The sequence below is a fragment of the Neomonachus schauinslandi genome, chromosome 1 (assembly GCF_002201575.2).
Source record: "Neomonachus schauinslandi chromosome 1, ASM220157v2, whole genome shotgun sequence".
NCBI lineage: Eukaryota > Metazoa > Chordata > Mammalia > Carnivora > Phocidae > Neomonachus > Neomonachus schauinslandi.
In genome coordinates, this window is record NC_058403.1 from 91243460 (window position 1) to 91267827 (window position 24368).

General features: G+C 40.4%; 1 protein-coding gene across 2 annotated transcripts in view; it reads right to left on the bottom strand.

The window, feature by feature from the left end:
• The window catches only part of FNDC3B (fibronectin type III domain containing 3B), a 337270-nt gene that overhangs the window by 114528 nt on the left and 198374 nt on the right, over window positions 1–24368 (bottom strand). For both annotated transcript variants that reach the window (XM_021702670.2, XM_021702671.2), the window contains exons 5-6: window positions 22125–22368; window positions 21046–21336 (exon numbers count right to left, since the gene is read on the bottom strand). In XM_021702670.2, the coding sequence (XP_021558345.1) occupies window positions 21046–21336; window positions 22125–22368 (535 nt within the window). The remainder of the gene's footprint in view (window positions 1–21045; window positions 21337–22124; window positions 22369–24368) is intronic.

The window sequence follows — 24368 nt, forward strand, 5'->3', positions numbered from 1 at the left end:
AAACTTCAATCCGTTTCTAATACATTCCAAGTGTGAACTCCGGGGCAGGGGCGGGGGGGGGGGTGAATATAGATACCATATATATCCAGGAACAAACATGATGAGCTCAGCTAGTGGTAGGTGCCAGGAAGGAGATTTTTGAAGGGGTGATGTGATGGAGTAGTCCGAGAAGGCCTCGCTTGACTCTGAGCGTTTGGGCTTCAGGAAGGATGAGGGAGAACGCCCCCACAAAAGGAACAAGAGAACTTCTGAGGTAGAAGGAACAGAAAGAGCGAAGGCTCTCACATGTTAGAGAGACTAGAGAGGAATCCCGTGCGTCCCGAGCCCAGAGAGCTGGAACAGGCCCGGAGGGAGCCGAGGTAGCAGCCAGCTGAGGCAGACTTCGGATATGGGGTAAAAAGTCTGCACTTTATGTTCAATTCGAAAGGAAAACACGGAGGGTTTTAAAAAGGTCTCCCTGGTTGCTGTGGGAAGAATGAATTGTAAGGGAACAAAAGTTAAAGCAGCGAGACTAGCTCAGGGAATAAAAACTCTATGAAAAGTACACATGCACACACACAGATTTAAAAACAAGCACTGTATATGGGAAGTCTCTGTACCTTCTTCTGAATTTTGCCATGAACCTAAAACTGCTCTAAAAAAGAGTCTTTAAAAAATAAGCGAGGACAACAGTAACACTGAAAATTTAGGACAAGGGTCACGTTTAATAAAATATGTTTTAGATATTCAGAAACTTATTACTTGTCTCGTAATAATCAATGTGATTTTTTAGTATATGGTATTAATATCTTAAAAGAGTTGGTTGCAACTCAAGTGACAAAAAAATATGCATTCAACATCCCATAGAAAATTACGGGTTTGTAGCATACTTGCTCTACAATCAAAAGAATCCAGAACAGGAAGAAACTTGTGGATCACAATTAGCATGTTTCATTGTAGTCCGAATGCTGTTGATCAGAGATATATTGTAGTGTAGACGGTAACATCATTTTAGACAGCAAGTAATACCAAAAGAAATAAGTCATTCTCTACATGTAAGATTTCGACATATTTCCATGAATGTTGTGGCTCACAAAAAAAAAGCCAAATTCTACTAAATGGAAAATGTATTTTGGTCTCCAGAGTTGTTCTCAAATAGTAAAACAACTTACCAGACATACTTAAATAGTTTTTCCCAAAGTCCTCTATTTTTCTCATTTAAATTGGTTCCAAAAGGAACTGGCAGGGCAGAGTATATGCTGTAAGTGATTGATATTCTTATGGAAAAAACACGTAAGTAGCTAAAACTAAAGGCTCATGACTATGGGCAGAGTTAAATGGTTTAAATTGGACAGACTTCATGTTTTAAATTCATTAAAAGTAAGATTAGAGAAGCTATTCCAAGCAGGTAACATGATGTGATTCCTTCAGCTTCTTTTCCCCTTTCTGAATACCATAAGAGTTAATTATACAACTAAACTAGCACATCTGCTAGAGCGTCAACCCTGCTACAAGCAAGACTGTGATCTACAGGACTGGCAGGTTAGCCTCAATTTCTCATTTCCTATCTGCAGACTGGCATGGCATCTGCACCTGTTATCTTCTGTCATTATCATCTTGGCTGAGACTGGATAATCCAGCTGAGTTCTCAATGTCTAGTCAAAACTTCATTTTCTCCCCCCCCTAGATTTTCTTTTTTCTTCATTTAACCAATCTGGGCTTTGTACCTCAACCTCATTATTCTCATTCCCTTCTTGCTTTAGGACTCCTTGTAATGTTAATTCTATAATTACTGTCCAAGTAATTTTTGCAAACCTCCAGCAGATACAGGGTTCTAATTTGTTCATCCAAACAGTGATCTGCTTTAAACTCTACAGTTACATAGTATATACTTAACTTTGATATGTATTTCCCATCATAGGAAAGAACCTTAACAGATTTAAAATAGGAAAGAACCTTAACGGATTTAAAATACTATCTTGTATGAAGTTTAAAATCTTCTGTGTCTTTCCATTTTAGGCAATACACCCACCAAAGGGTGAAAAAGGAAATCTTTAAGACTAAAGTTTTATTACCTCAGGCAATAATCTAAAACATAGCAAGACAGACAAAAAGGATGCAGAATTATAACCCTTATGACAACTCGCACTCCATTTAACTCTTCTTCAGAATTAAACCAATTACTGGACCTCATCTACATAACAGTCACCACGGAAAGGACACATGTAATCAATCTATATTATTAGCTATCCAGTCAATACCTAATAAGCACCGTGTGTATGGAATTTCTTTAGGAGAATTCTATAATGATCAATCATTATCATCACAGAATTATTAGATTCATTAGGAATTATTTTAAAAGCTTTGTGACTCTTATCTCACGCTAGGTGAAAACTATCTTAGTTTCCTTTCTGGGGGGGGGGGGAAATTCCAAATAGGTTTCTTTCACTTCTTGGGAAATGCCATTAACTATTCATCACTTAAAAGTAATTATACAGGGGCACCTGGATGGCTCAGTTGGTTAAACGCCTGCCTTCAACTCAGGTCATGATCTCAGGGTCCTGGGTTGGAGCCCTGCATTGGGCTCCCCACTCAACAGGGAGTCTTCTTCTCCTTCTCCCTCTGACCCTCCCCAACGCGTGCGTGCTCGCTCGCGCTCTCAATAAAATCTAAAAAAAAAAAAGTAATTATATACATTCTGATATTTAACTTCCATTAAATACATCCTGAAAATACACATCTGCCATTTTACATGTTTATAAGCATGCACATGCATGAGACAACTCGTACTTTCAGAGTTAAAGTGAACAACTGTTACAGCATTCAACTTTGTGACTTGCCTTAACTAGCTTAACTTACTGTGCAGAGATTTCCCCAATGCAAACTACCATAGAGAGGAGGCAGCTCTGCTAAATGCTTCTTGGCCTATGTTACAAGAAACAGATACTCGGTGAGGCTAGTGGCCATTTATATTAACTGTTAAGTCACTGAAAAGCCTGTGGTGAATGCTGAGACAGGTGAGGGACTACCTCCATCAGACCTAAACAGTAAGCAGGCTAAGGGGCTGGCTCTGGCCTGGTGATACTGAAAGTAGTCTGTGGTGAGGCTGAAAATAGCCCCCAAAGGATATCCACATCGCAACCTGTGAATATTGCCTTTATGTGGCCAAATCTTTGGAGAGGTGATTAAGGATTCTGAGATGTGACAATTACCCTGGATTACTTGAGTGGGCCTTCATTTAAATAACACGTATTCGTGTAAGGAGGCGGCAGGAGAAGATCCGACACATTGAGAGGGGAAGACAATGTGAAGACAGAGCAGAGACAGGTTGGAAGATGCTGCTCTTGAAGATGGTGGGAGTGATGCAGCCACAAGCCAAGGCATCTGGCAGCCACTGGCTGGAAGAGCTAACAGATTCTTCCCTAGAGCCTTTGGAGGGAGCTCAACCTGCCACCACCTTGATTTCAGCTCAGTGACACCGATTTCAGACTTCTGACCTCCCAGATGGTCCTCTCTAGATTCTCGCCAGAACTGGAAGAGATTAAGTTTTTGTTGTTTTAAACACTGACTGTGTGGAAATTTGTTAGTCCCCAGGAAGCTAACACACAGCCTATCAGAGGTATGCCCCGCCGTGCTAAGCCTTTTCACGGACAGCGGTAATTCGATACGAAGAAAGGCAGAACAAAGCCAAATTAAATGAACTGAGTTCATCCTATGTGCCAGGACTGTGCTAGAGTTTAATCACAAACTTTTATTTTGAGTCCATTCTCCTAATGATACAGAACTGGAATTTGCTATTGAATTTTTAAGGTGTGACAACGGCCCGTCACCACACTGTATTATCCCAAATCTAGCACAGGAATAAAAAAGATTGAAAATATTGATGTTTATCCCTGCTCAAATACAGTTTCTTTGTCACAGAAATTTATGCCTGTCTTTCTCTTTTGATTTTTCATTTTTTCCACCTTGTGCATTAAAATGATTCCAAAATGCTGAGGGAACATCTGCTCACAACACTGTAACAGAAAGACAGACAAGATGCTTTCCAATGAGCCTGATGGCAGAATGTTCTTTTGGTAGCAGATACTATGTACAGTGCCCATAAATCTAGGCCTGAAAATATTCCCTGAAGACTTATGAAGTTGGATAAAACTGAAAAATTACACACAAGAGTTTCCACAAAACATTCACCTCTCCAATGCCTCAAATTCCTCTTGGGAAAAAAAAAGTAATTTTCCAGGAACAAAACCACCAACTAAATAAAGTATAATTAACATAATCATTACCTATGATATCACTTGTCTAGGGATGGTTTTTCATTTTTGTGTCTCCGTCACCAGCATTGATCAATGGGACTCTAGCCACTGTTTTCAAGTAAACATCTTGGACACTGCCTAACCTTATTCCATTTTATGCCATGGTATCCTTCTAAAATCCATCAATATCCTGCCTTAAACAGGTAACTGATCCACTGATCCCCAAAAATATCACTTGTGGGGCACCTGGGTGACACAGTCAGTTAAGCCAGTTAAGCATCTGCCTTCAGCTCAGGTCATGATCAGGGTCCTGGGATCGAGCCCCGGCATCAGGCTCCCTGCTCAGCAGGGGGTCTGCGCCGCCCCCCTCAGCTCCCTGCCCCACCCCCCCCAACTTGTGTGTGCACATGCACTCTCCCTCTATCTCAAATAAATAAAATCTTTAAAAAATTAACACTTGTGATATGCTGACTACAAAAATTAGCCTATTAATTGGGCAAACCATCTGCATTTCTCAGCGTTCATGGTTTCTCTTCCTAAGCCTCTTACTCTTTCTTAACACTGAAAGAGGGGAAAATAACAACACTGAAAGAGGCATAGCAATGGGTAAAAAAACAGAACAGAGATACACACTGTGGGATACTTATGGTTATCAATCATACCGGAGATCTGGAATATTGGGTTGAAGCATAAATTTTTTTTTAAATCATAAAATTTCTTTTTTAAAAAGATTTTATTTTTGCGCAAGAGCGAGAGAGCACACGGGGTAGGGGGAGCAGAGGGAGAAGCAGACTCCCCACCAAGCAGGGGGCCCCATGCGGGGCTCGATCCTGGGACCCTGGGATCATGACCTGAGCTGAAGGTAGAGGCTTAACCGACTGCGCCACCCAGCGGCCCTAAATCATAAAATCTCTAATCAATTGTTTTTGACCAAAAAACCCCCCAAAAAGCCAGTTTCCTATGGACCTATTCAATATTATGAATGAACCCTGAAGCTAAGTGTCAGGCTCTCCTCAAACACCAAACCTTTACTGGAGCTGTGAACAGGAGCCATCTAGACACATCCTCCCTTTCATCCTCTTACCCAGGGCTGGTACTCACTGGGGAGATTACTGAAGAACAACATGGACAAAAGGGGCAAGCAGGAAGGAAATGGGAAAAGAAGGGGACACAGATAATCAACCACGTGGATCACACTCCTGTAAAAGAAGGGCCATGAACTTAAACTAAAGGGCTATCTTTATCGTTTTCCTCAGATGAGCTCCATGAGCTTGAAACCTAGTCTTAAAATAAGCACAAGTCTCGAACTTTTCTTCTTCAAAAGTGGGTGGAGAGCTATGGTAAAAATCAAGTACAAGAAACATTCCTCTACTTCCTTGAAAGCAAAACAAAATGAAAATACCCCAGCCGTAAATGAACAAATGAATGAATAAAAAGTTCTGAATTTTAAAAGTATCAGTGACGGGACGCCTGGGTGGCTCAGTCGGTTAAGCCCCTGCCTTCGGCTCAGGTCATGATCCCAGGGTCCTGGGATCGAGTCCCACATTGGGCTCCTTGCTCAGCAAGGAGCCTGCTTCTCCCTCTGCCTGACTCTGTCTCTCTCTCTCTCTCTCTGATAAATAAAAATCTTAAAAATAAATAAATAAAAATAAAAGTATCAGTGATGATAAATACAGCAGGTCAAGGAAGGCAGGTATACAGAGAAGGGGAAATAAACGAATTCACAGAGCTAAAAAAAATGCAAGGAATAAAGTATAAAGTGGGAGAAAAAGAGAAGAATGTGTGAGAATCCTAATTTCCGGGTATACAACATCCCACAGATTATTGAGTGCAGAAAACCAAAGTTCTGAAAGCTTATGTAGAGAGGCTAGTGCATAAAAGAGGACTGTGAGTATCTCGCATTCCAATGATGTATAGCAGGAACAAAGCAGGCTAACCAACTGGCCTTTGAAATGGTTCAGAAGAAATGATGCAGCAAACAGGCTTATACACTGCAGACTCATGCAAATCAGCAGGAAAGCTTACTGATTCTACAATGCATGTCTCTTTACCACCTAAAATAGAACCTTCCTTTGTAAAACACTAATACTTAATAGAGACAGCTTTGCCCTCACACATTATCTTCTAGAGGGTGTTGAATCCACTAAATCCAGAGGAATCAACGTAGAATAATACTTCACAGACGCGGAAACCTTCAAGGAAATGAATACATAGTTTCACATTGAAAACTGTCTGCAATCAAATTGGAACCATCTTTTCTTTTCTTTTTTTTTTTTTTTTAAAGATTTTATTTATTTATTTGAGAGAGAGAGAATGAGAGAGAGAGAGAGCACATGAGAGGGGGGAGGGTCAGAGCGAGAAGCAGACTCCCTGCTGAGCAGGGAGCCTGATGCGGTACTCGATCCTGGGACTCCAGGATCATGACCTAAGCCGAAGGCAGTCGCTTAACCAACTGAGCCACCCAGGCACCCTGGAGCCATCTTTTCATAAATGATACTGTGAAAAGTAAATAATATTAATGGTGTCAGTGTGTTTCAAAAAAAAAAAAAAAACTTCATAGAGTTAAGGCACTAATAACCATTTTTGACTTAAGTAACACATGATTTTTAGCCAGTTTTCAAGAGATGCTGGTATCTTATGGAGTTCCTTGGAGCAACATTCCACCAAAATATAAATCTTTGTGAAAGACTAAATATTTTTTTTAATGTGTTTGGCAAAATACTTAAATAGTTTTGAGGAACTCAGTGAACCAAAATACAGCAATTTCTCCATCCCTCTTGGTTTGAAGGATCTTCCTGTACCATAGAATCATATGTGTCTTTTCAAATAGGGAAAAAGAGGTCAATGTAAGTTCACTGTGTGAAGTAAAACTAGCAGTAATAAATGCACTTACGAAAATAAAAAAAAAAAAAACAAAAAAAACAACTGTTGGTAGACCTAGCTCTTCCCTCTTACTTCCTCATGTTGCTTTCTTGGGGTAATTCTAATAAGTCTAGAAAGCAAAATTTCGTCATTTAATAGAAATGCCATCCATACTCTTTCTTAATATATTTCTTAGTATATATAAAGGTAAGTGAGGACTTTATTCAGAAAAAGAAAAAAAACCCTGCATTTTAAAATCACCTCAGTTTGTAACAGGACCTGAAAGTAATCACACCATCTTCAGTGAAAGGTGGCTACTTTTAACAAAAGCACACTGACCCAAGGGAACCCTTTCCTTGTTAGTTTTTAAGCTAAAACCAAAAAAGGGAATTTCAGTTTTTAAGCACATCAAAACTCTTAACACATCACTTTAACTACGGGTCACTATTCAAAAACCTACTCCCTCAATATAATGCACTGCTAACTCCTTTCAAACTTCTACACAAAAGATTGAATTTTTATTTTGCTTATCAGATCCAGGTACCCTGGCAGGAAATGCTCTAATCCAGCACAGGAGGAAGGCCCAAGTGTGAGGAAAGCCCAGATAGGAAAAGAGTTTTATTCACATGGAAATGTGTTCAAAGTGGACCGCCAATAGAAAGGCTCAAGGACCACAATGGAGCAAAGAGGCTCTCCCCTCTCCACCCCACTCCGCTGGAAAATGTTCAAGGTGCAGAAATGGAACCATGAATCCCCTCTGATTTTCTGCCTCTCAAATTAATGTTATTGCACATTCCATCTAATCGTTCCTGTCTAGTGTTTGCTCCTTTCATTCTCCTTGTTCTCCTACTTCTACCACTTCCTTTATTTCACTGCGTCACTCCCTAGAGGCCCTTCTCTTTCCTCTCTGTCTCCTGATTTTCCACAGTCCCCCTAAACCATCACAATTCCCTTTTGTGCCTGGAACAAATCATCCCCACCACTATTACCTGGTCTTTCCTGCCCTTTTCTGAGCAGAACACCTACATGGAATGCCCCATTCTTCTGATGCAGCTGGAAAGGAGTTAAGACCTCGGTGGTGGGGGGGTAGTTTTTTGGAATGCAAATTCAGCGGGGGGGGGGGGGGGGAGGGAGAGGAAATTTTATAATCAACTGCAGAGACATTTACACTGTTTATTGTGTAAATCCTAAATCACAAGCACTAAGCTGGTATCACCATTGTTTCCCTTGGACCGGTCCTATTCCACACTTGTGCTCTCCACTCATTTCTTAAATAGAATTTCAAGGTCTTATTAAAGCACCCCAAATTGGAAGAGGGTAATAGAGTCTGAGACAATGTGGGGTGTTTGGGGTGTGTGGTGTGTCTGACAATGTAAACTGAACTAAAAGCCAAGGCTGGTCATGGCAGAAAAGATGACCTTTTCTGACTACAACGGTCACATTATAATGCACTGAGCCTACAAAACCCTGCCTCTTCATACAGCAGTTATATGGAGGAATCCCAGGGGACCATTCCACAGAAGGAGATCCAGTGACATGACCAATGCTGACATATCAGCTGGAAAGTTGCCCAAATTCCATCACAAATGGTGAGACTATTTCGATGGAGTACTAACAGAAATGGTTTCCGGCTCCACACACCAGGTGGTGGCCAGCCTCTGTGAGGGTGTCCTCTGCACCCCTACCCCATGACCATCTTCTCTATTTATACCTCTGTGCCTTCTGGATGTAGCAACAGACACAGCGTACGCCCAACAGGATATGAGCAATGGGCTGTGGAAGTGATGGTGGTACAACTTCTGAGGTGTAAGGAAAAATTGTGAAAGATTATGAAGTGTGGTAGGTTTCTTAGTTAGCTTACCCACTTGGGTTAACTGGCCTACAGCAAGTAGTCTCAGTGTTGGCGAAATAAATATAGACAAGCTGTTGTTCGCCCAAATCATCTCCAGCTAACCTCTTTCCCTTTTTCTCCCAACACCAGCAAAATGATCTAAAGCAGTCAGTAAACTGAGCGGGTTCGGACAGGGAATCAAGCTGACCCAGCACGCTCTCCTCCTCAATCTCAGAAGGGAATCCCGCCCAGAGGAGGCAGAGGAAAGACAAGAAGAGAGGGCTGAATTTCACTCCTGCTCGGGATTCTTCAGGTTGTTTATGGGTAGCCACAGCGAAGAGAATTTTGGGGGGCCTGGATGGTCCACAGAATCCTCTCGTATCTCAAGTCCTTACTCAACACTGACACCGACTGCAGGATGACTTGCCCGTCAGCACTCTGAGGGGCATGCTCCCAGGCTGCTGGGGTTCTGCTAACATGACCCACAGGAGGCAGTTCTCATAAGCAGAAACATGTCATGGTCTTTCTCCCCCATGCTCTGTAACATTTTTAAAGCATGTAGCGTCTGAAATTGTAATGGAGAGCTCACAACAGCCTCTGATGTAAGTGCTATTAATTACCCCAATTTCATACACACATGAAGAAACTGAAGCTTTGAGAGATGAACTATCTGGCCCAAAGGCACACAGCTCTCAAGTGGCAGAGTTGGGACAAAACCAAGAACTGCAGGGTCTCAGCTAGTAAGTCATTCTGCTTCTAAGTCGGGCACATGTGTGATGATGACCTCTGACCCAGGTTAATTCAGAATTCAACTTAGCTAAATGAGAGAATAGCATCTAAAAGTTTCAATTCAATAAAATTGAAGGTTACATATGTACCAGAAACAAACCATGTCATCACTTATACCTGCTGTTTAAAGGGTTCTTTGGAATGCTTTGTATTTTACCAACACGGGTTCTGATGTCATCTAAGTGCCGCTAGGACCAGTTCCCAAGAAAGCAAAAAGGCAGAGAAAATAATATGGGTGCACGGAGTTAAGTACTACATATGGTAGAAACTAATCAAAATTCTGCCCTCGGTCTTCGGGTGAACATTCATTTCAAAAGAAAACTCAAAGAATGCTTTCACATGTTATCTGTCTTTTTATATGTAAGGGAAAAATGTGAAACTTCAAGTATGATTTAATGGGTTAGGACTCCTTCAATTGACATGACAAATATATCTCATCCTGTCTGCCCTAAGAATCACGTCGTTAACATCTTTAAAACATTCCAGACTGCAAGAACAATGAGAGTGGGGGGAAGAAGAGGGCAAAAGGCAGAGAGATAAGTGATGGGACTTGATAAAGACACACCTACACATTAGCAACAACTTGGGCCACCCTAGTTTCCTCCTTGTGGAGCAACACGCAGGCCTCTGTAAGGAAAAAAAAAATCAGCATACTGGAATCTTAACAGAAAAGAGAGTTATTCGTAGTTGGGTTTCTCCAGTTCGGGCCTTCAGAGGATAATGTCCAGGTCAGAAAGCACATGTCAACAAACAGCACATTCCTTCTGAAAACAGCCTCTTATCCCCAGGCTTGTCTCCTTTGCCATCCCACGGGAAGGGAGCTGTTGCAGGAAGTCTGCTCAGATCTCCACCAACATCACTCAGAGGCCTCCAAAACCCAAGAATGGATCTGGCAGCCAACCTCTGAAATGGAAAAGAGGGTGTCAACTGCCCAGTTTCCTGCTAGAAAGAATGTCTCTTGGCATTTTGAGCCAGGGGTCCACATATCATCCTTTAAAAAAAAAAAAAAAAAATCGAAGTTATTTGGCCTTGTTTGGACTATTTTCACTTTCAGACTGTACTTGGCAGAAAGATGGGTAAATTCCACTGACCTGAGCTCACTTTTAATTTTTTTCATGTTTTCTGGATATTTTTGCCATGCTTAGGATTCATCCACAGCTGCAGACAAGTGAAAACACACAGGATTTATCTGCAGTGACAGACTTGAGAGATGGCGCATTGATGGGAATCCATCTAGAAGCTGCACATTTTCAAGGGCAGCGTGGAAAGCGCACAGTTCAGGAGCAAGGAGAAACCCCACAGCCCCGCCTCAACCACACTCTTCGCAGACACCCTGTTCGAGCAAGCCTAGGAGGATATGCGCTCAGGAGATGGAAGAGCTTACAAGTGAAAGAAGCCATAGGCCATTTGCGAAGTGTGCAAGCCCCACAAAATAGCTTACTTTAAACAGAAAAGCACCAGGGTTATCTCTTATAGGGTGCCAAGACCAGAAGAGATTCCAGAAGAAAATCTGCCTTGACATCCCTACATTCCAGACCTTATTAACATTCGGTTCCTCCTTCCAAACAAAGGGGACCACTGTCCCAGGCCTGGCCCAGGTGGATGCAGTCACCCCCTCCCAGAGCCCATGCCATCCAGCAAGAGGAGAAACTACAAGGCCTCCCAAATGTTCACAATCTCAGACCTCAAGAGGAAAACACCATCCCTGACTTACTACTGTAATTCTTATCTGCAAGAATGAATGAGCTTTTAAGCTAAGTTTGGGTAAACAGACATTGGAGTCAGATTCTGGTTCCTGAGCAGTGATAGCAAAATATAAAAGAGAAAAAAATGTCGAAGAGGACCAGCTGAGAAGGAATTAGAACACAAAAACGTGATAATAAGGGAAACTACTCAGGCCAGAAGGCAATCTGTGATCTCCAAAGGAGAAAAGCACAAGAATAATGCTTTTGTCACCAGCTTCCAGTGTTAAACAATCAGAAATTATGACTCTATGCGGTGGAATTTCATCTAAAGTATAACTGAGTCTTTGGATTGTCAACAATCCCAAAGGTCAAAGGTCAAATGCCAAAAGTATGCTGTATCCTCGTTTTCTTCTATATTTGGAATTCTTACCATTTTGTCCCAATTCCTTCCCACATGGGACTGAAAGTTCTAGAGGCCTCCACATCAGCTACTACCTGTATATTAGTGACAACTGGGATTCTTCCATCAACAGTACATGCTTATCGTTATACCGTATGCTACAAAAGGAATATGCCTCAACTTAAATCCAGTTTTAACTGAATGCCTCCCGGAGTCCTTCCACTTTATTGTATTTTTTCAATTTAAATTCAATTAATTAACATATAATGTATTATTAGTTTCAGAGGTAGAGGTCAGTGATTCATCAGTCTTATATAAGACCCAGTGCTCATTACATCACGTGCCCTCCTTAATGTCCATTAAAAACTCAGTTAAAAATTGCTTGGACAGCAAAGGGAACAGTCAACAAAACCAAAAGACACCCGACAGAATGGGAGAAGATATTTGCAAATGACATATCAGATGAAGGGCTAGTATCCAAAATCTATAAAGAACTCATCAGGGCGCCTGGGTGGCTCAGTTGTTTAAGCGACTGCCTTTGGCTCAGTTCATGATCCTGGAGTCCCGGGATCGAGTCCCGCACTGGGCTCTCTGCTCAGCGGGGAGTCTGCTTCTCCCTCTGACTCTCCCCCCTCTCATGTGCTCTCTCTCTCTCTCTCATTCTCTCTCTCAAATAAATAAATAAAATCTTAAATAAATAAATAAATAAATAAATAAAAAATAAATGTGTGGGGCGCCTGGGTGGCTCAGTTGGTTAAGCGACTGCCTTCGGCTCAGGTCATGATCCTGGAGTCCCGGGATCGAGTCCTGCATCGGGCTCTCTGCTCAGCGGGGAATCTGCTTCTCCCTCTGACTCTCCCCCCTCTCATGCTCTCTATCTCAATAAATAAATAAAAATCTTTAAAAAAAAAAAAAAAAAAGAACTTATCAAATTCAACACCCAAAGAACAAATAATCCAATCAAGAAATGGGCAGAAGACATGAACAGACATTTCTGCAAAGAAGACCTCCAAAGGGCCAAAAGATACATGAAAAAGTGTTTAACATCAGTTGGCATCAGGGAAATACAAATCAAAACCTCAATGAGATACCACCTCACACCCGTCAGAATGGCTAAAACTAACAAGTCAGGAAACGACAGATGTTGGCGAGGATGCGGAGAAAGCAGAACCGTCCTACACTGTTGGTGGGAATGCAAGCTGGTGCAGCCACTCTGGAAAACAGTATGGAGGTCCCTCAAAAAGTTGAAAACAGAGCTACTCTATGACCCAGCAATTGCACTACTGGGTACGTACCCCAAAGATACAAATGCAGTGATCCAATGGGGCACGTGCACCCCAATGTTTATAGCAGCAATGTCCACAATAGCCAAACTATGGAAAGTGCCAAGATGTCCATCAACAGATGAATGGATAAAGAAGATGTGATACACACACACACACACACACACACACACACACACACACACACAATGGAGTATTATGCAGCCATCAAAAGGAATGAAATCTTGCCATTTGCAATGAGGTGGATGGAACTAGAGGGTATTATGCTAAGTGAAATAAGTCATTCAGAGAAGGACAAGTATCGTATGATCTCACTGATATGAGGAATTTGAGAAACAAGACAGAGGATCATAGGGGAAGGGAGGGGAAAAATGAAACAAGATGAAACCAGAGAGGGAGACGAACCATAACAGACTCTCAATCTCAGGAAACAAACAGGGTTGCTGGAGAGGAGGGTGGTGGGAGGGATGGGGTGGCTGGGTGATGAACATTGGGGAGGGAATGTTGTATGGTAAGCACTGTGAATTGTGTAAGACTGATGAATCACAGACCTGTACCCCTGAAACAAATAATACATTATATGTTAATTTAAAAAATTTAAAAAAAAAATCGCTTGGCACTCAAAGGGCCAGAGGCTCTCAAGCATTACTTGCCTACTCCCCACCGGGAGAGCCTGGGAAAACACACATTGCTGGGCCCCACCCTCCACAGGCTGTTGGGCTGGGGCAGATCATGAGCATACATGAATCTCACAAGCCCCTACAGAGTGGTGAAGCTGCGGGTCTCAGACCAAGGAGCCGGGGTCTAGATGAGGGCCTCACCTCTGGGAAAGTCTTGTGGATGCTATCAAGTACTTAGGTTCCCCGCTCCAACCATAGCAGCACCAACTCTAACTGATTTGAGAGAGAGAGAGAGAGAGAGAGAGAGAGAGAGAGAGAGAGAGAGTGTGTGTGTGTGTGTGTGTGTGTGTGTGTAGGGAATAAGGATCTGTATTTAATTGGGATCTATACAAGAGTGTTTGAAAAAGGAGGACCTACTCATGGATAAGATTTTGAAAATCACTGACCCTAATTCACCTGTTCATCTTACTAAAGGAAAACTGAGGCCTAGTGAAATGACTTGTGTCTCACACAATCCAAAACATATACTACTGTACCTTACAATTCCACTAAAGTTTTAAAATGTACAAGTAATGAGTGAGAAAAACATCCTCACCATTGGGATAAACCTGCAGATGAGGGAAAGGTCAGCAGTACCAACTGCACACACAACACACCTCTACACACAAAGTGGAGACTGTGAGTTAGCATGTTTGACGTACTCTCTCTCTCTCTCTCTCCCTGTCCCATCCCAGACACAGACACAGACACACACACCCATAATTAAAGGGATTGCTTAGGTCTTTTTCCTATTATCAGACTGGATCCTCATCAAAGTTGTTATTTTTCACTCTGGATTCACATAATCCTTTCCAAAACAGCACTAGTAGGCAATCTTTTTCTCCTTTCTGAGGATATATGATAATGGGACTACAACTCAGATTGAAAATTGTGGGATTTCAGTTTCAAACCTGTAACCGCTGGGTAACTTCCTTAATGTCATATGCTTTGATTCTTATTGAGGATAAAAGGGAAGGAATGAAACTTCCCTCTCAACTCAGTGACACACTCAAGTTCTTTAGTCTCCATGATGAAAGACAATGGGACACTTTTAACTGGGTCTTGGCCACAGAACAGTCTCGAGACCCATGCATTGGGCAGTATTCTGCAGATGAGAACAAATTCTTCCATTCCATATGATTCAGCAATTCCACTATGGAGTATTCATCCAAAGAAAACAAAAACACTAATTTGAAAATATACATGCAGCCCTGTGTTCATTGCACCATTATTTATAGTAGCCATGATATGGAAGCAATCCAAGTGTTCACTGACAGATGCACTGAAAATATATGATGTGTACACACACACACACACACACACATATACACACACAGGAATATTACTCAGCCATAAAAAGGAAGGAAATCTTGCCATTTGCAACAACATGGATGTCCCTAGAGGGTACTATGCTAACTGAAATAAGTCAGACAGAGAAAAATAAATACTGTATGATTTTACTTACATGTGGAATCTAAAAAAACACAAACAAATGAACAAATAAAACCAAACAGATACAGAGAAAAGACTGGTGGTTGCCAGGCAGGAAGAGGGATTAGCTGATGGGGAAACAGATGAAGGGGATCAAGAAGTACAGACCTCCAGTTATAAAACAAGTCACAGGGAGGTAGTGTGCAGCATGGTGACTATAGTCAAGAATACTGTATTGCAAATCTGGAAGTTGCTAAGAAAGTGAATCTCAAAAGTTCTCATCAAAAGAAAAATTTTTTGGTCACTTTGTGTAGTGACAGACAGCAATTAGACTGAGTGTCGTGATCATTTAGCAGAGTACACATGTGTCCGGGAATGCGAGGTGTAGCTGTCAAGGTGTTAAGGTGGTCTGAGCAGAAGGAAGACACTTCTGGCTTACAAGGGAAGGAGCTGCAGGAGGAGGGCTGGAAGGAAGAAGGAGGGTCACTGCAGAGGAGGGTAGAGAGATACAGGTTTAGAGAAGGGGACGTCCTGGATGAAAGGTGATCCTAAGACGACAGGAGGGAGAGAGCAAAAATATTTAAGTTAACAGTGACCGTTATCCTGAGGTGTTAAGAAATGAACTAGGCTACTTTTAATATTTAATAAAGAGAATTTAAATACTATTTTACAAACGATACAGAGATTCAGGGAATACTAAAAGCAAACAGTCAGCAAGTGACAAAGCCAGATCAATTCTAAGCCAAATATGCCTTCTAACAAAGTCCCAACCACTCTATGCCTACAACACGCCATTAACTCCAGGTAGTACAAAGAAACATGAAGCAGACATTCCTCTGAGGCTACCGTGGGACTCTGTCCTGCCTAAGATGTTTTCCTGAAGGTAACAGTAAATGAAAGGAGGGGCTGGCTGCAGAGCAGTATCCTTAGGGGTACAGAATTATTCCTAGGAAGAGGAAACAGTACAACAGCTACATAAGTTCAAATGGAAGACCTGTTCTAGAAAACAAATTAAGACTACAGAATTCATTCCACAAATATTTGCTGTGTACCTACTATATGCCAGAAATAGTTCTAAGAGGTAAAAATGGTGAATTAAAAGTTCCTGTCTCCTACTGTGCACAACTTAGTGAACCACACCTATTGCAACCATCCTTAATTTTAGGATAGTAGTTCTTTATCTTGGCTGACATCATTCCCAGTGGAGGACTGATAAAACAAACATACATCCATCCATGAAGCCAGATAAGGTGAAGAGAGTCTCATTTAGTAGATCTGAAAATGAGGTTTAGGGGGAATTTATTTTGGGTTTTTTGTTTCTGAATCCAGAATGTTAGTTTATTTCATTTGATCCTGTTTGTACACTGATTCATCTGCTTATTCTTTCATATTTTATTTTTAAACAGTATCTGATTCATTTGGGTTTTCTTTTAAAGTATTTACAACTGGAAGCTTGCACCACCTAATCCTCTTCACCTATTTTGCCCATCCCCCTACTCACCTCCCCTCTGGCAACCACCAGTTTGTTCTCTGTATCTATTTTTTGTTTTTTAGATTCCACACACAAGTGAAATCATATGGTGTTTGTCTTTCTCGGTCTTATTTCACTCAGCGTAATACCCTCGCTAGGTCCATCCATGTTGTTGCAAGTGGCAAGATCTCATTCTTTTTTATGGCTGAATAATATTCCATTTTATGCACATATATCACTCTTCTCTATCCACACGTCAATCAATGGATATGTGGGTTGCTTCCTTATCTTGGCTAATGTAAATAATACTGCAATAAGTATAGGGGTACATATCTTTTTGAATTAGTGTTTTTCTTTGGGTAAATAACCCATAGTGAAATCACCAGACCATATGGTCTATTTTTAATTTTTTTGAGGAACCTCCATACTGTTTTCCACAGTGGCTGCACCAATTTACAGTCCCACCCACAGTGCATGAGGGCTCCCTTTTCTCTACATCCTCACCTACACTTGTTATTTCTTGTCCTTTGATACTAGTCATTCTGACTGGTATGAGGTGACATCTCATGGTTTTGATTTGTATTTCCCTGATGATTAGTAATGATGAGCATCTTTTCATGTGCCTGTTGGCCATCTGTATGTCTTCTTTGGAAAAATGTCCACTCAGGTCCTCTGCCCATTTTTTCATTGGATTGTTTTTTTTGGTGTTGAGTTATAGAAGTTCTTTATATATTTTGGATATTAACCTTTATCAGATGTATCATTTACAAATGTCTTCTCCTATTAAGTAAACTGCCTTTTCATTTTGTTTTGTTTGCAAAAGCTTTTTATTTTTGTGTAATCCCAATCATTCATTTTTGTTTTTGTTTCTCTTGCCTGAGGAGACATATCCATAAATATGCTACTAAGGTCCATGTCCAACAGATGATTGCCTAGGTCTGCTTTTAAGAGTGTTATGATTTCGGGTCACACATTTAGGTATTTAATCCATTTTGAGTTTATTTTTGTATAGGGTGTAAGAAAGTGGCCCAGCTTCATTCTTTTGCATGTAGCTATCCAGTCTGCCCAGCGCCATTTATAAAAAAGACTGTCTTGGGCGCCTGGGTGGCTCAGTTGGTTAAGCGACTGCCTTCGGCTCAGGTCATGATCCTGGAGTCCCGGGATCGAGTCCCGCATCGGGCTCCCTGCTCGGCAGGGAGTCTGCTTCTCCCTCTGACCCTCCCCCCTCTCATGTGCTCTCTCTCATTCTCTCTCTCAAATAAATAAATAAAAATCTTAAAAAAAAAAAAAAAATTTAAAAAAAAATAAAAAAAAAAAAAATAAAAAAAAAGACTGTCTTTTCCTCATTGTATATTCTCGCCTTCTTTGTCATAGATTAATTGACCATATAACCATGGGTTTATTTCTGCACTATTCTGTTTTACTGATCTATGTATCTATTTTCCTGCCAGTACCAGACTGTTTTGATTGCTATTGCATTGTAGTATATCTTGAAATCTGGGATGGTGATACATTCAGCTTTGTTGTTCTTTCTCAAGACTGCTCTGGCTATTCGAGGTCTTTCGTGGTTCCACACAAATGTTAGGATCATCTGCTCTAGTTTCTGTGAAAAATGTTATTGGTATTTTGATAGGGACTGCAATGAATCTGTAGATTGCTTTGGATAGTATGGACATTTTTACAATATTAATTCTTCCAATCTATGAGCATGGAGTATCTTTCCATTTGTTTGTGTCCTCTTCAAATCCTTTCATCAATTTCTTAGTTTTCAGAATACAGGTCTTTTATCTCCTTGGAATGTGGTCATTTCAGATTGGCATGTTTCATTCAGTAATATGCACTTAAAGTGGTTTTATCTCTTTTTATACTTTAACAGAATTTGGGTAATATTCCATTGTCTGCATAAAGCACAGTTTGTTTACTTACTAGAGAACATCTAGGCTGCTTCCAAGTTTTGGCAACTATGAATACTGCTGCTATAAACACTTGGGTGTAGGTTTTTGTCAGGACCTAAGTTTTTAATTCCTTTGGGAAAATGAATACTTAGTTTTAAAATCCAACATGTAAACCCCTCAGGATCCTTATTGAAATGAGGCAGAAAACATAATACTCTGATTCTTTATTTCGTGGCTAAACCATGTGGAGAGTTGCACTCTGAGTGGTTTTGAGGAGGTAAATAATGCAATGAGAAAAGGAGCAACAGAGCAAGTTCAGACTAAAGCTGAGATGATAATAAATTTTTTTCTAATTTTTCACTGCAAAACACACACTCCTGTAAGAGCATAATGAAAGAGATCTCACTGTTACTATCATCATCATCATCATCATCGTTTTATACACAATAGCAAAGAGCTTAAGGTGCTCAAAATAATTATACTCTCATTCATTACATAAGAGGCCAAAATGTTTGCAAATATATAGATGTTAGCAAACATTTCAGTATAGATTTCAGTGCAAATCCATATCCTCTCTTACAGATGTGAGTATATTAAAAATAGAGCAGCTTAGGCATTTAGACATGTAATATAAAATAACTGCACAGATAAGGAAAATACTTATTTTTGCCATACTTAATCCATAATTACATTAGTTTTATTTATTAACTCTGATTCATCTTATTTTCCTTCATCTCTTTGCCCCTTAGATCTTAATTCAAATTTATTCTGACTCTATTATATATATCTATGTCATCTGTCTGAAATCTTTGTTGGTGCAAGACAGGGCAAAAATTATTAGAGAATGAATCAAATAATCAAGGTAGTTCAAACCTCATTAAGCTCTCTGAAGACTGCTACATTCCTCTTCTCTTTTTTTATAAACTAAAATTCTCCTTAGAAAAACTTATTTCTAATGTTTTTGTGTGAATTCCCTTTTATGTCCATGGTTAAAAAGTCTAACATTGCTAGTAATCTAATTTTAAACTTCAGTTTGTATTATCAGTTGACTAAAAATTACTTTATATGGCAAAAATAGCAGTATACCTAAAAAACTACTTAGGGGCGCCTGGGTGGCTCAGTCGGTTAAGCAGTTAGGCGGCTGGGCTCCCTGCTCAGCGGGGAGTCTGCTTCTCCCTCTGCCCCTCCCCCTGCTCTTGTTCTCTCTCTCTCTCTCAAATAAATAAAATCTTTTAAAAACTACTTAAAGTCCTCTTAAACTTTGGGTCTCTTCTATATACTTGTTTATGCTTTGTTTAATAAGATAATAATGCATGATAACTGCATAAAACTTGGAAAAATATAGAAAAGAATAAAGAACAAAATTAAAAGAATCTGTAATACATTTTACTCAGAGAAATTACTGGTCACTTTTTACTGCATCTTACTATTCCTCTTTTTAATGCTACAATTCACTCAAATAACATGGGGGGAAATGTTGATGCCAATGGCTGGTTCTACCTCGGTTTCCTCAACCCCAAAAAGAGTCCAGTCTTCCCGACACAATCAAACATAAACAACTTCCGTCCCTGTCATTCACAAACACATTCTCACACATGCACACACAGTCCCAGTTCCTATCTGGATGAGGTCTGGTAAAACAGAGTATATTTAATGAGTGCTATAATCACTTCTTATCCTGTCTTTTCTAGTCGCTCATGTCTTTATAATATATTTATATTTGTAATCTCACCTAGCCTTTCAAAATGTTACCTTATTCTGCTTCAATTAAGTCAGCCTTCTCTACACGTCTGTATCAAAAGCCCGTTTTTAACTCCCGTGGCATCAAAATAGGTGGTTTCTAAATCTTGGCTAAAAGCTTGATTTAAAGCACATACAACATTCTTCCCCCAAATTAACCAATCTATAGCCACAAGACTCATCTACAAAAAACACATGCCCTTTGGAGCTGATGTCTCATGTGCGGTGACCTTATTTCTTCCTTCTCATTCTTGCGCAATGAATACTTTATTCAGAATGCAACGGTGGCATTAAGCAAAACCTGATGCCTAAAACTAAGCAAAAATATATTCCTATTCCACAATGATAAATTTCACTACAGAACCAAGTAATTACATCTGGTTTCATGAGGTATAAGTATTTTCAGAGTTAAACAAGCCCTATACCTCTTAGAAAGACTGTTTTACTTTGGATCTCCTCCCTGTCTATTTGGAGTGAAACAACAGGAAGTGGGCTAATGTGAAAACCCGCTGGGATACTTGTTACCGAGCTTACGTAAAGCGTCACATGGCACTTGTGACCCAAAGATATTTCTGCCATAAACTATTAATCAAAAAGAGGATATGATATTCTGCTCTTACTCAGAAAATGATCAGAGGGTCTAACCAGTCATTCCTAGTAGAAAGACCAATTGCCATGAAATAATACTGTTATGTACAAGACGTTTCCTTTAGGATGTCTGGCTCCATGGTTCACTCGTTATAGCAACCACCTCTGCATGTTACCTTGCAAATCTGAATCATTCGACTTCGGACTGCTCCTTGCTCGCCGCTCTGTTTTCTTACTCCCTGGCCCGCCCCCGCCGCCGCCTCCACTGCCTCCGCCTCCTCCAGCACTGTGGCCCTTCCCGTAGCCGTTGTACACGGGTGTGCAGTTGCTTTTGTAGATAGAAGATGGGGGACTGTTGAGGCGGTTCTGGCGGTCAATCTGGCGGTCTTTCAGTTTTTTGTGTGGAGGCTTGCTGTACTGGTCTTCCCGGGTAATGTAGCTTGACATTCCATAGAGTGGTATAATTTCTGAAATGGAGGATTATGACAAATGCAAGATCAGTCTACATTTTTTTTTTTAGACTTTATTTTCTTGTCAAAGACAGAGGGAGTGTGAGCACAAGCAGGGGAGAGCGGCAGGCAGAGGGAGAAGCAGGCTTCCTGCTGAGCAGGGAGCCCGATGCAGGACTCGATTCCAGGACCCTGAGATTGTGACCTGAGCCGAAGGCAGACGCTTAACCGACTGAGCCACCCAGGCACCCCCTACTATGTAGATTTTTAAGTGGATCAAAAAAAAAGAATGGGAGCCTACAAAACAATTTCAGATCTTAGGGGAAAACATTTATTTTAAATTAAAAATTTTAACTCAATTAAAAATTCTATTTAGGCATTAATAAAAATGACAATATATAACACAGAGATTGGGTCCTTAAATGTTTATAAGAAAAAAGGGCCCACGTGCATAGAATGACCAACTAAATTAGCATTCCAAACTGAATACTTCTGAGAGTGAAAAGGTAGCATTCCTAATCATGTCTCTGGACAAGAGACCTAAACCAGGACTGTTTTAAGCATACCAGGAACGTACAGTCACCCTATTTAACATAACTGACGTTTCAACTGATCAACAGTAAAGCTCCACTTTTCTTTTCTTTCTGTTCACATAGCTTAGGGAAGATCTTTAAAAAGCAAATCTTCACAAGGTAACCCAATTGCACTGAAGAATGTGAAAACACAAATGCAATCAGATTCAAAGACCCTATGCTACTTCCAAGTTGTAACCAGTTTCCACAGCTCCCAATACCAGCAATACTCACCTTGCTCGCCGTATATTGTAGGGGGAATATGGTGCTGAGGAAAAAACTGCGGCGGCATATCTCCAGGTCCAGTAACAGGTGGGTAGTAAGCCGTGTGTGAGTTATGAATAAAATGGGGGTGGTGAGTCAGGTAGGGGGGTAGGTGGTGGGTTGGAGACATGGCTGAGGGGTAGCTTGGGGGGTAACACTCAGGAGACTGGGGTGTGACCACCACCCGGCGGACTCCAGTATTGTCTTCAATCACCTAAAGGAAACAGCAGAAAGAAAGAGTGTCGTATGTATTATCAAGAAACATCCTGTGAACATATATAGTATTTAATTATTCCCTTAATTTAATTTTCTTTCATCCTGGAAAAAAAAAAGAGTGCATGTTGAATTCTGGTTCTCTAATTCTACCAGTTTTTAAATGAGTTTTAGAAATAGTAATGTTTAACAATTAAAATGTATGAAAATAAACTTTTCATCAACCATTTGATTCTGATTACACAAAACTTTTTGGAGAGATCAACAGCTTGGTAATAAATCTCGTTTGTCTCATAAAATTTTCCAAGAAGACTTGGAAGAAGACTTCTGAAGACTTCATCCAAGACAAGAGGATTTAATGTATGATTTAGTTGATTTGAGGAATGACTCTGAATATAACTAATGGTTCAGTGGTTTTCCATAAAGAAGAGATTTCTGAGTAACATAAATGTGCTTCACAGGGCAGAGCTTTCCAGATCGGCCTGAAGGCTTTCGACCCATTCCTTCTTTAGCATGACTGTTGCGTTAATACAAGGACTTTAGGAAACAAAAGCACATTAATTTCAGAGGCTAGAGGCGTACCAAAGGTTCATTTAGTCTGGGACCAAGGATGCAAATGAAATGAGGGGATTCCAACCAATAAAAAACGCGAACAATACCCAATCAAGATGGACCCCTTTGCTCCCAAGACGTTCTGACGATGTAATGGGTGCTATGAAGGGAGACACTAGGACAGGGGACCTGCTATGGGCAGAGGGAGCCCATCAACACTCCATCCACACGTTCTTCAAATGCTTTCTAATTCCCCCAAGGAAGGTAGCTAAGGAAGTACAGCGACAAGTTTACTGCCTCTCTGGCCAATTCCATGCGACCTGCTCTCAAAACAAAGGCTTTTGTTGAGATGCAAGATAAGAAATAATACAACAGATACCATAATCAAGAGGGAAAGCTGAGGCGTGCGGAGAACAAGAGCAGGGCAAGGCAGAAGAGGCCCATGGGTCAGGGCCTAAAAGTAAACCCAGACGCCAAAGAGACCAGCTGGCCTAATGAAGTATTTAAGACAATCAGGCACACACTGGTAGGAAGCTTGCTTAAAAAAAAAATTTTAAAGCACCACCACCACCAAAAAACACTGAAAATTAAACTTGTATATTGAAATGGGATTTCTCATTACACCTCAGGAGGCTGATTATGGGCCAAAATAAAATGACTTAATCCTATCTAAAACATTCTAATAAAAAAATTATAATAAGCTTTGTTTTTTAAAATACCGTTTGATACAAAATGTCAAGTTTATCAATGTTAGTCTGCACGTGAGTGTACAAGATAGGTCTCATTTGAATTAACAGCCATTCATCTTTATGTTAAGAAAACAAAAATTGTTATGTTTATTAATGAACCAATTAACATAATAGTTTCAGAATTAACCACTATGTTAACAGTTCATTAAGAAAACAATACTAACTCCTTAAAATGAAGATTCTGAGTCATACTCCCTACGAAAGCTCAAGATGTGGCTTTTTATGCATTCTTTAATAAATGTAATCTCTTCTGGGTTTTGGCAAGCTAATCACATTAACGTCATTTATGAAGGCACAGCTGTCAACTGAAGGCAGATGTGAAATGATGCTTAAACTATGACATCAGAAATTCTAATGCACGTGCTAGCATCTTCTGTATCATCTAAAATGCAGAGCGAGAAAAGGACATTTGGTAGCGCACTTCGTACAATTTTTGTATCATACAGATTTTTCTTACTATCTGATGTAAACATGCATTATCTATAGTGTCTTCTCTCTCCCCCACTCTGCCATTGGCTAGTTAGAAAAAAGTAAGGTATGTTCCACATGTTCCTCTTTCACGGAACCTTCGATTCAATCCTGTGCTAGACACTGGAAGGTCCACAGAAGCAAAGGATTTGTTTTCTTGAAACTTGCAATCTTCATTATTATAAAACTTCCAATGGTCAACCAGCCACACAGACCCAGCCAATGCAGTAAA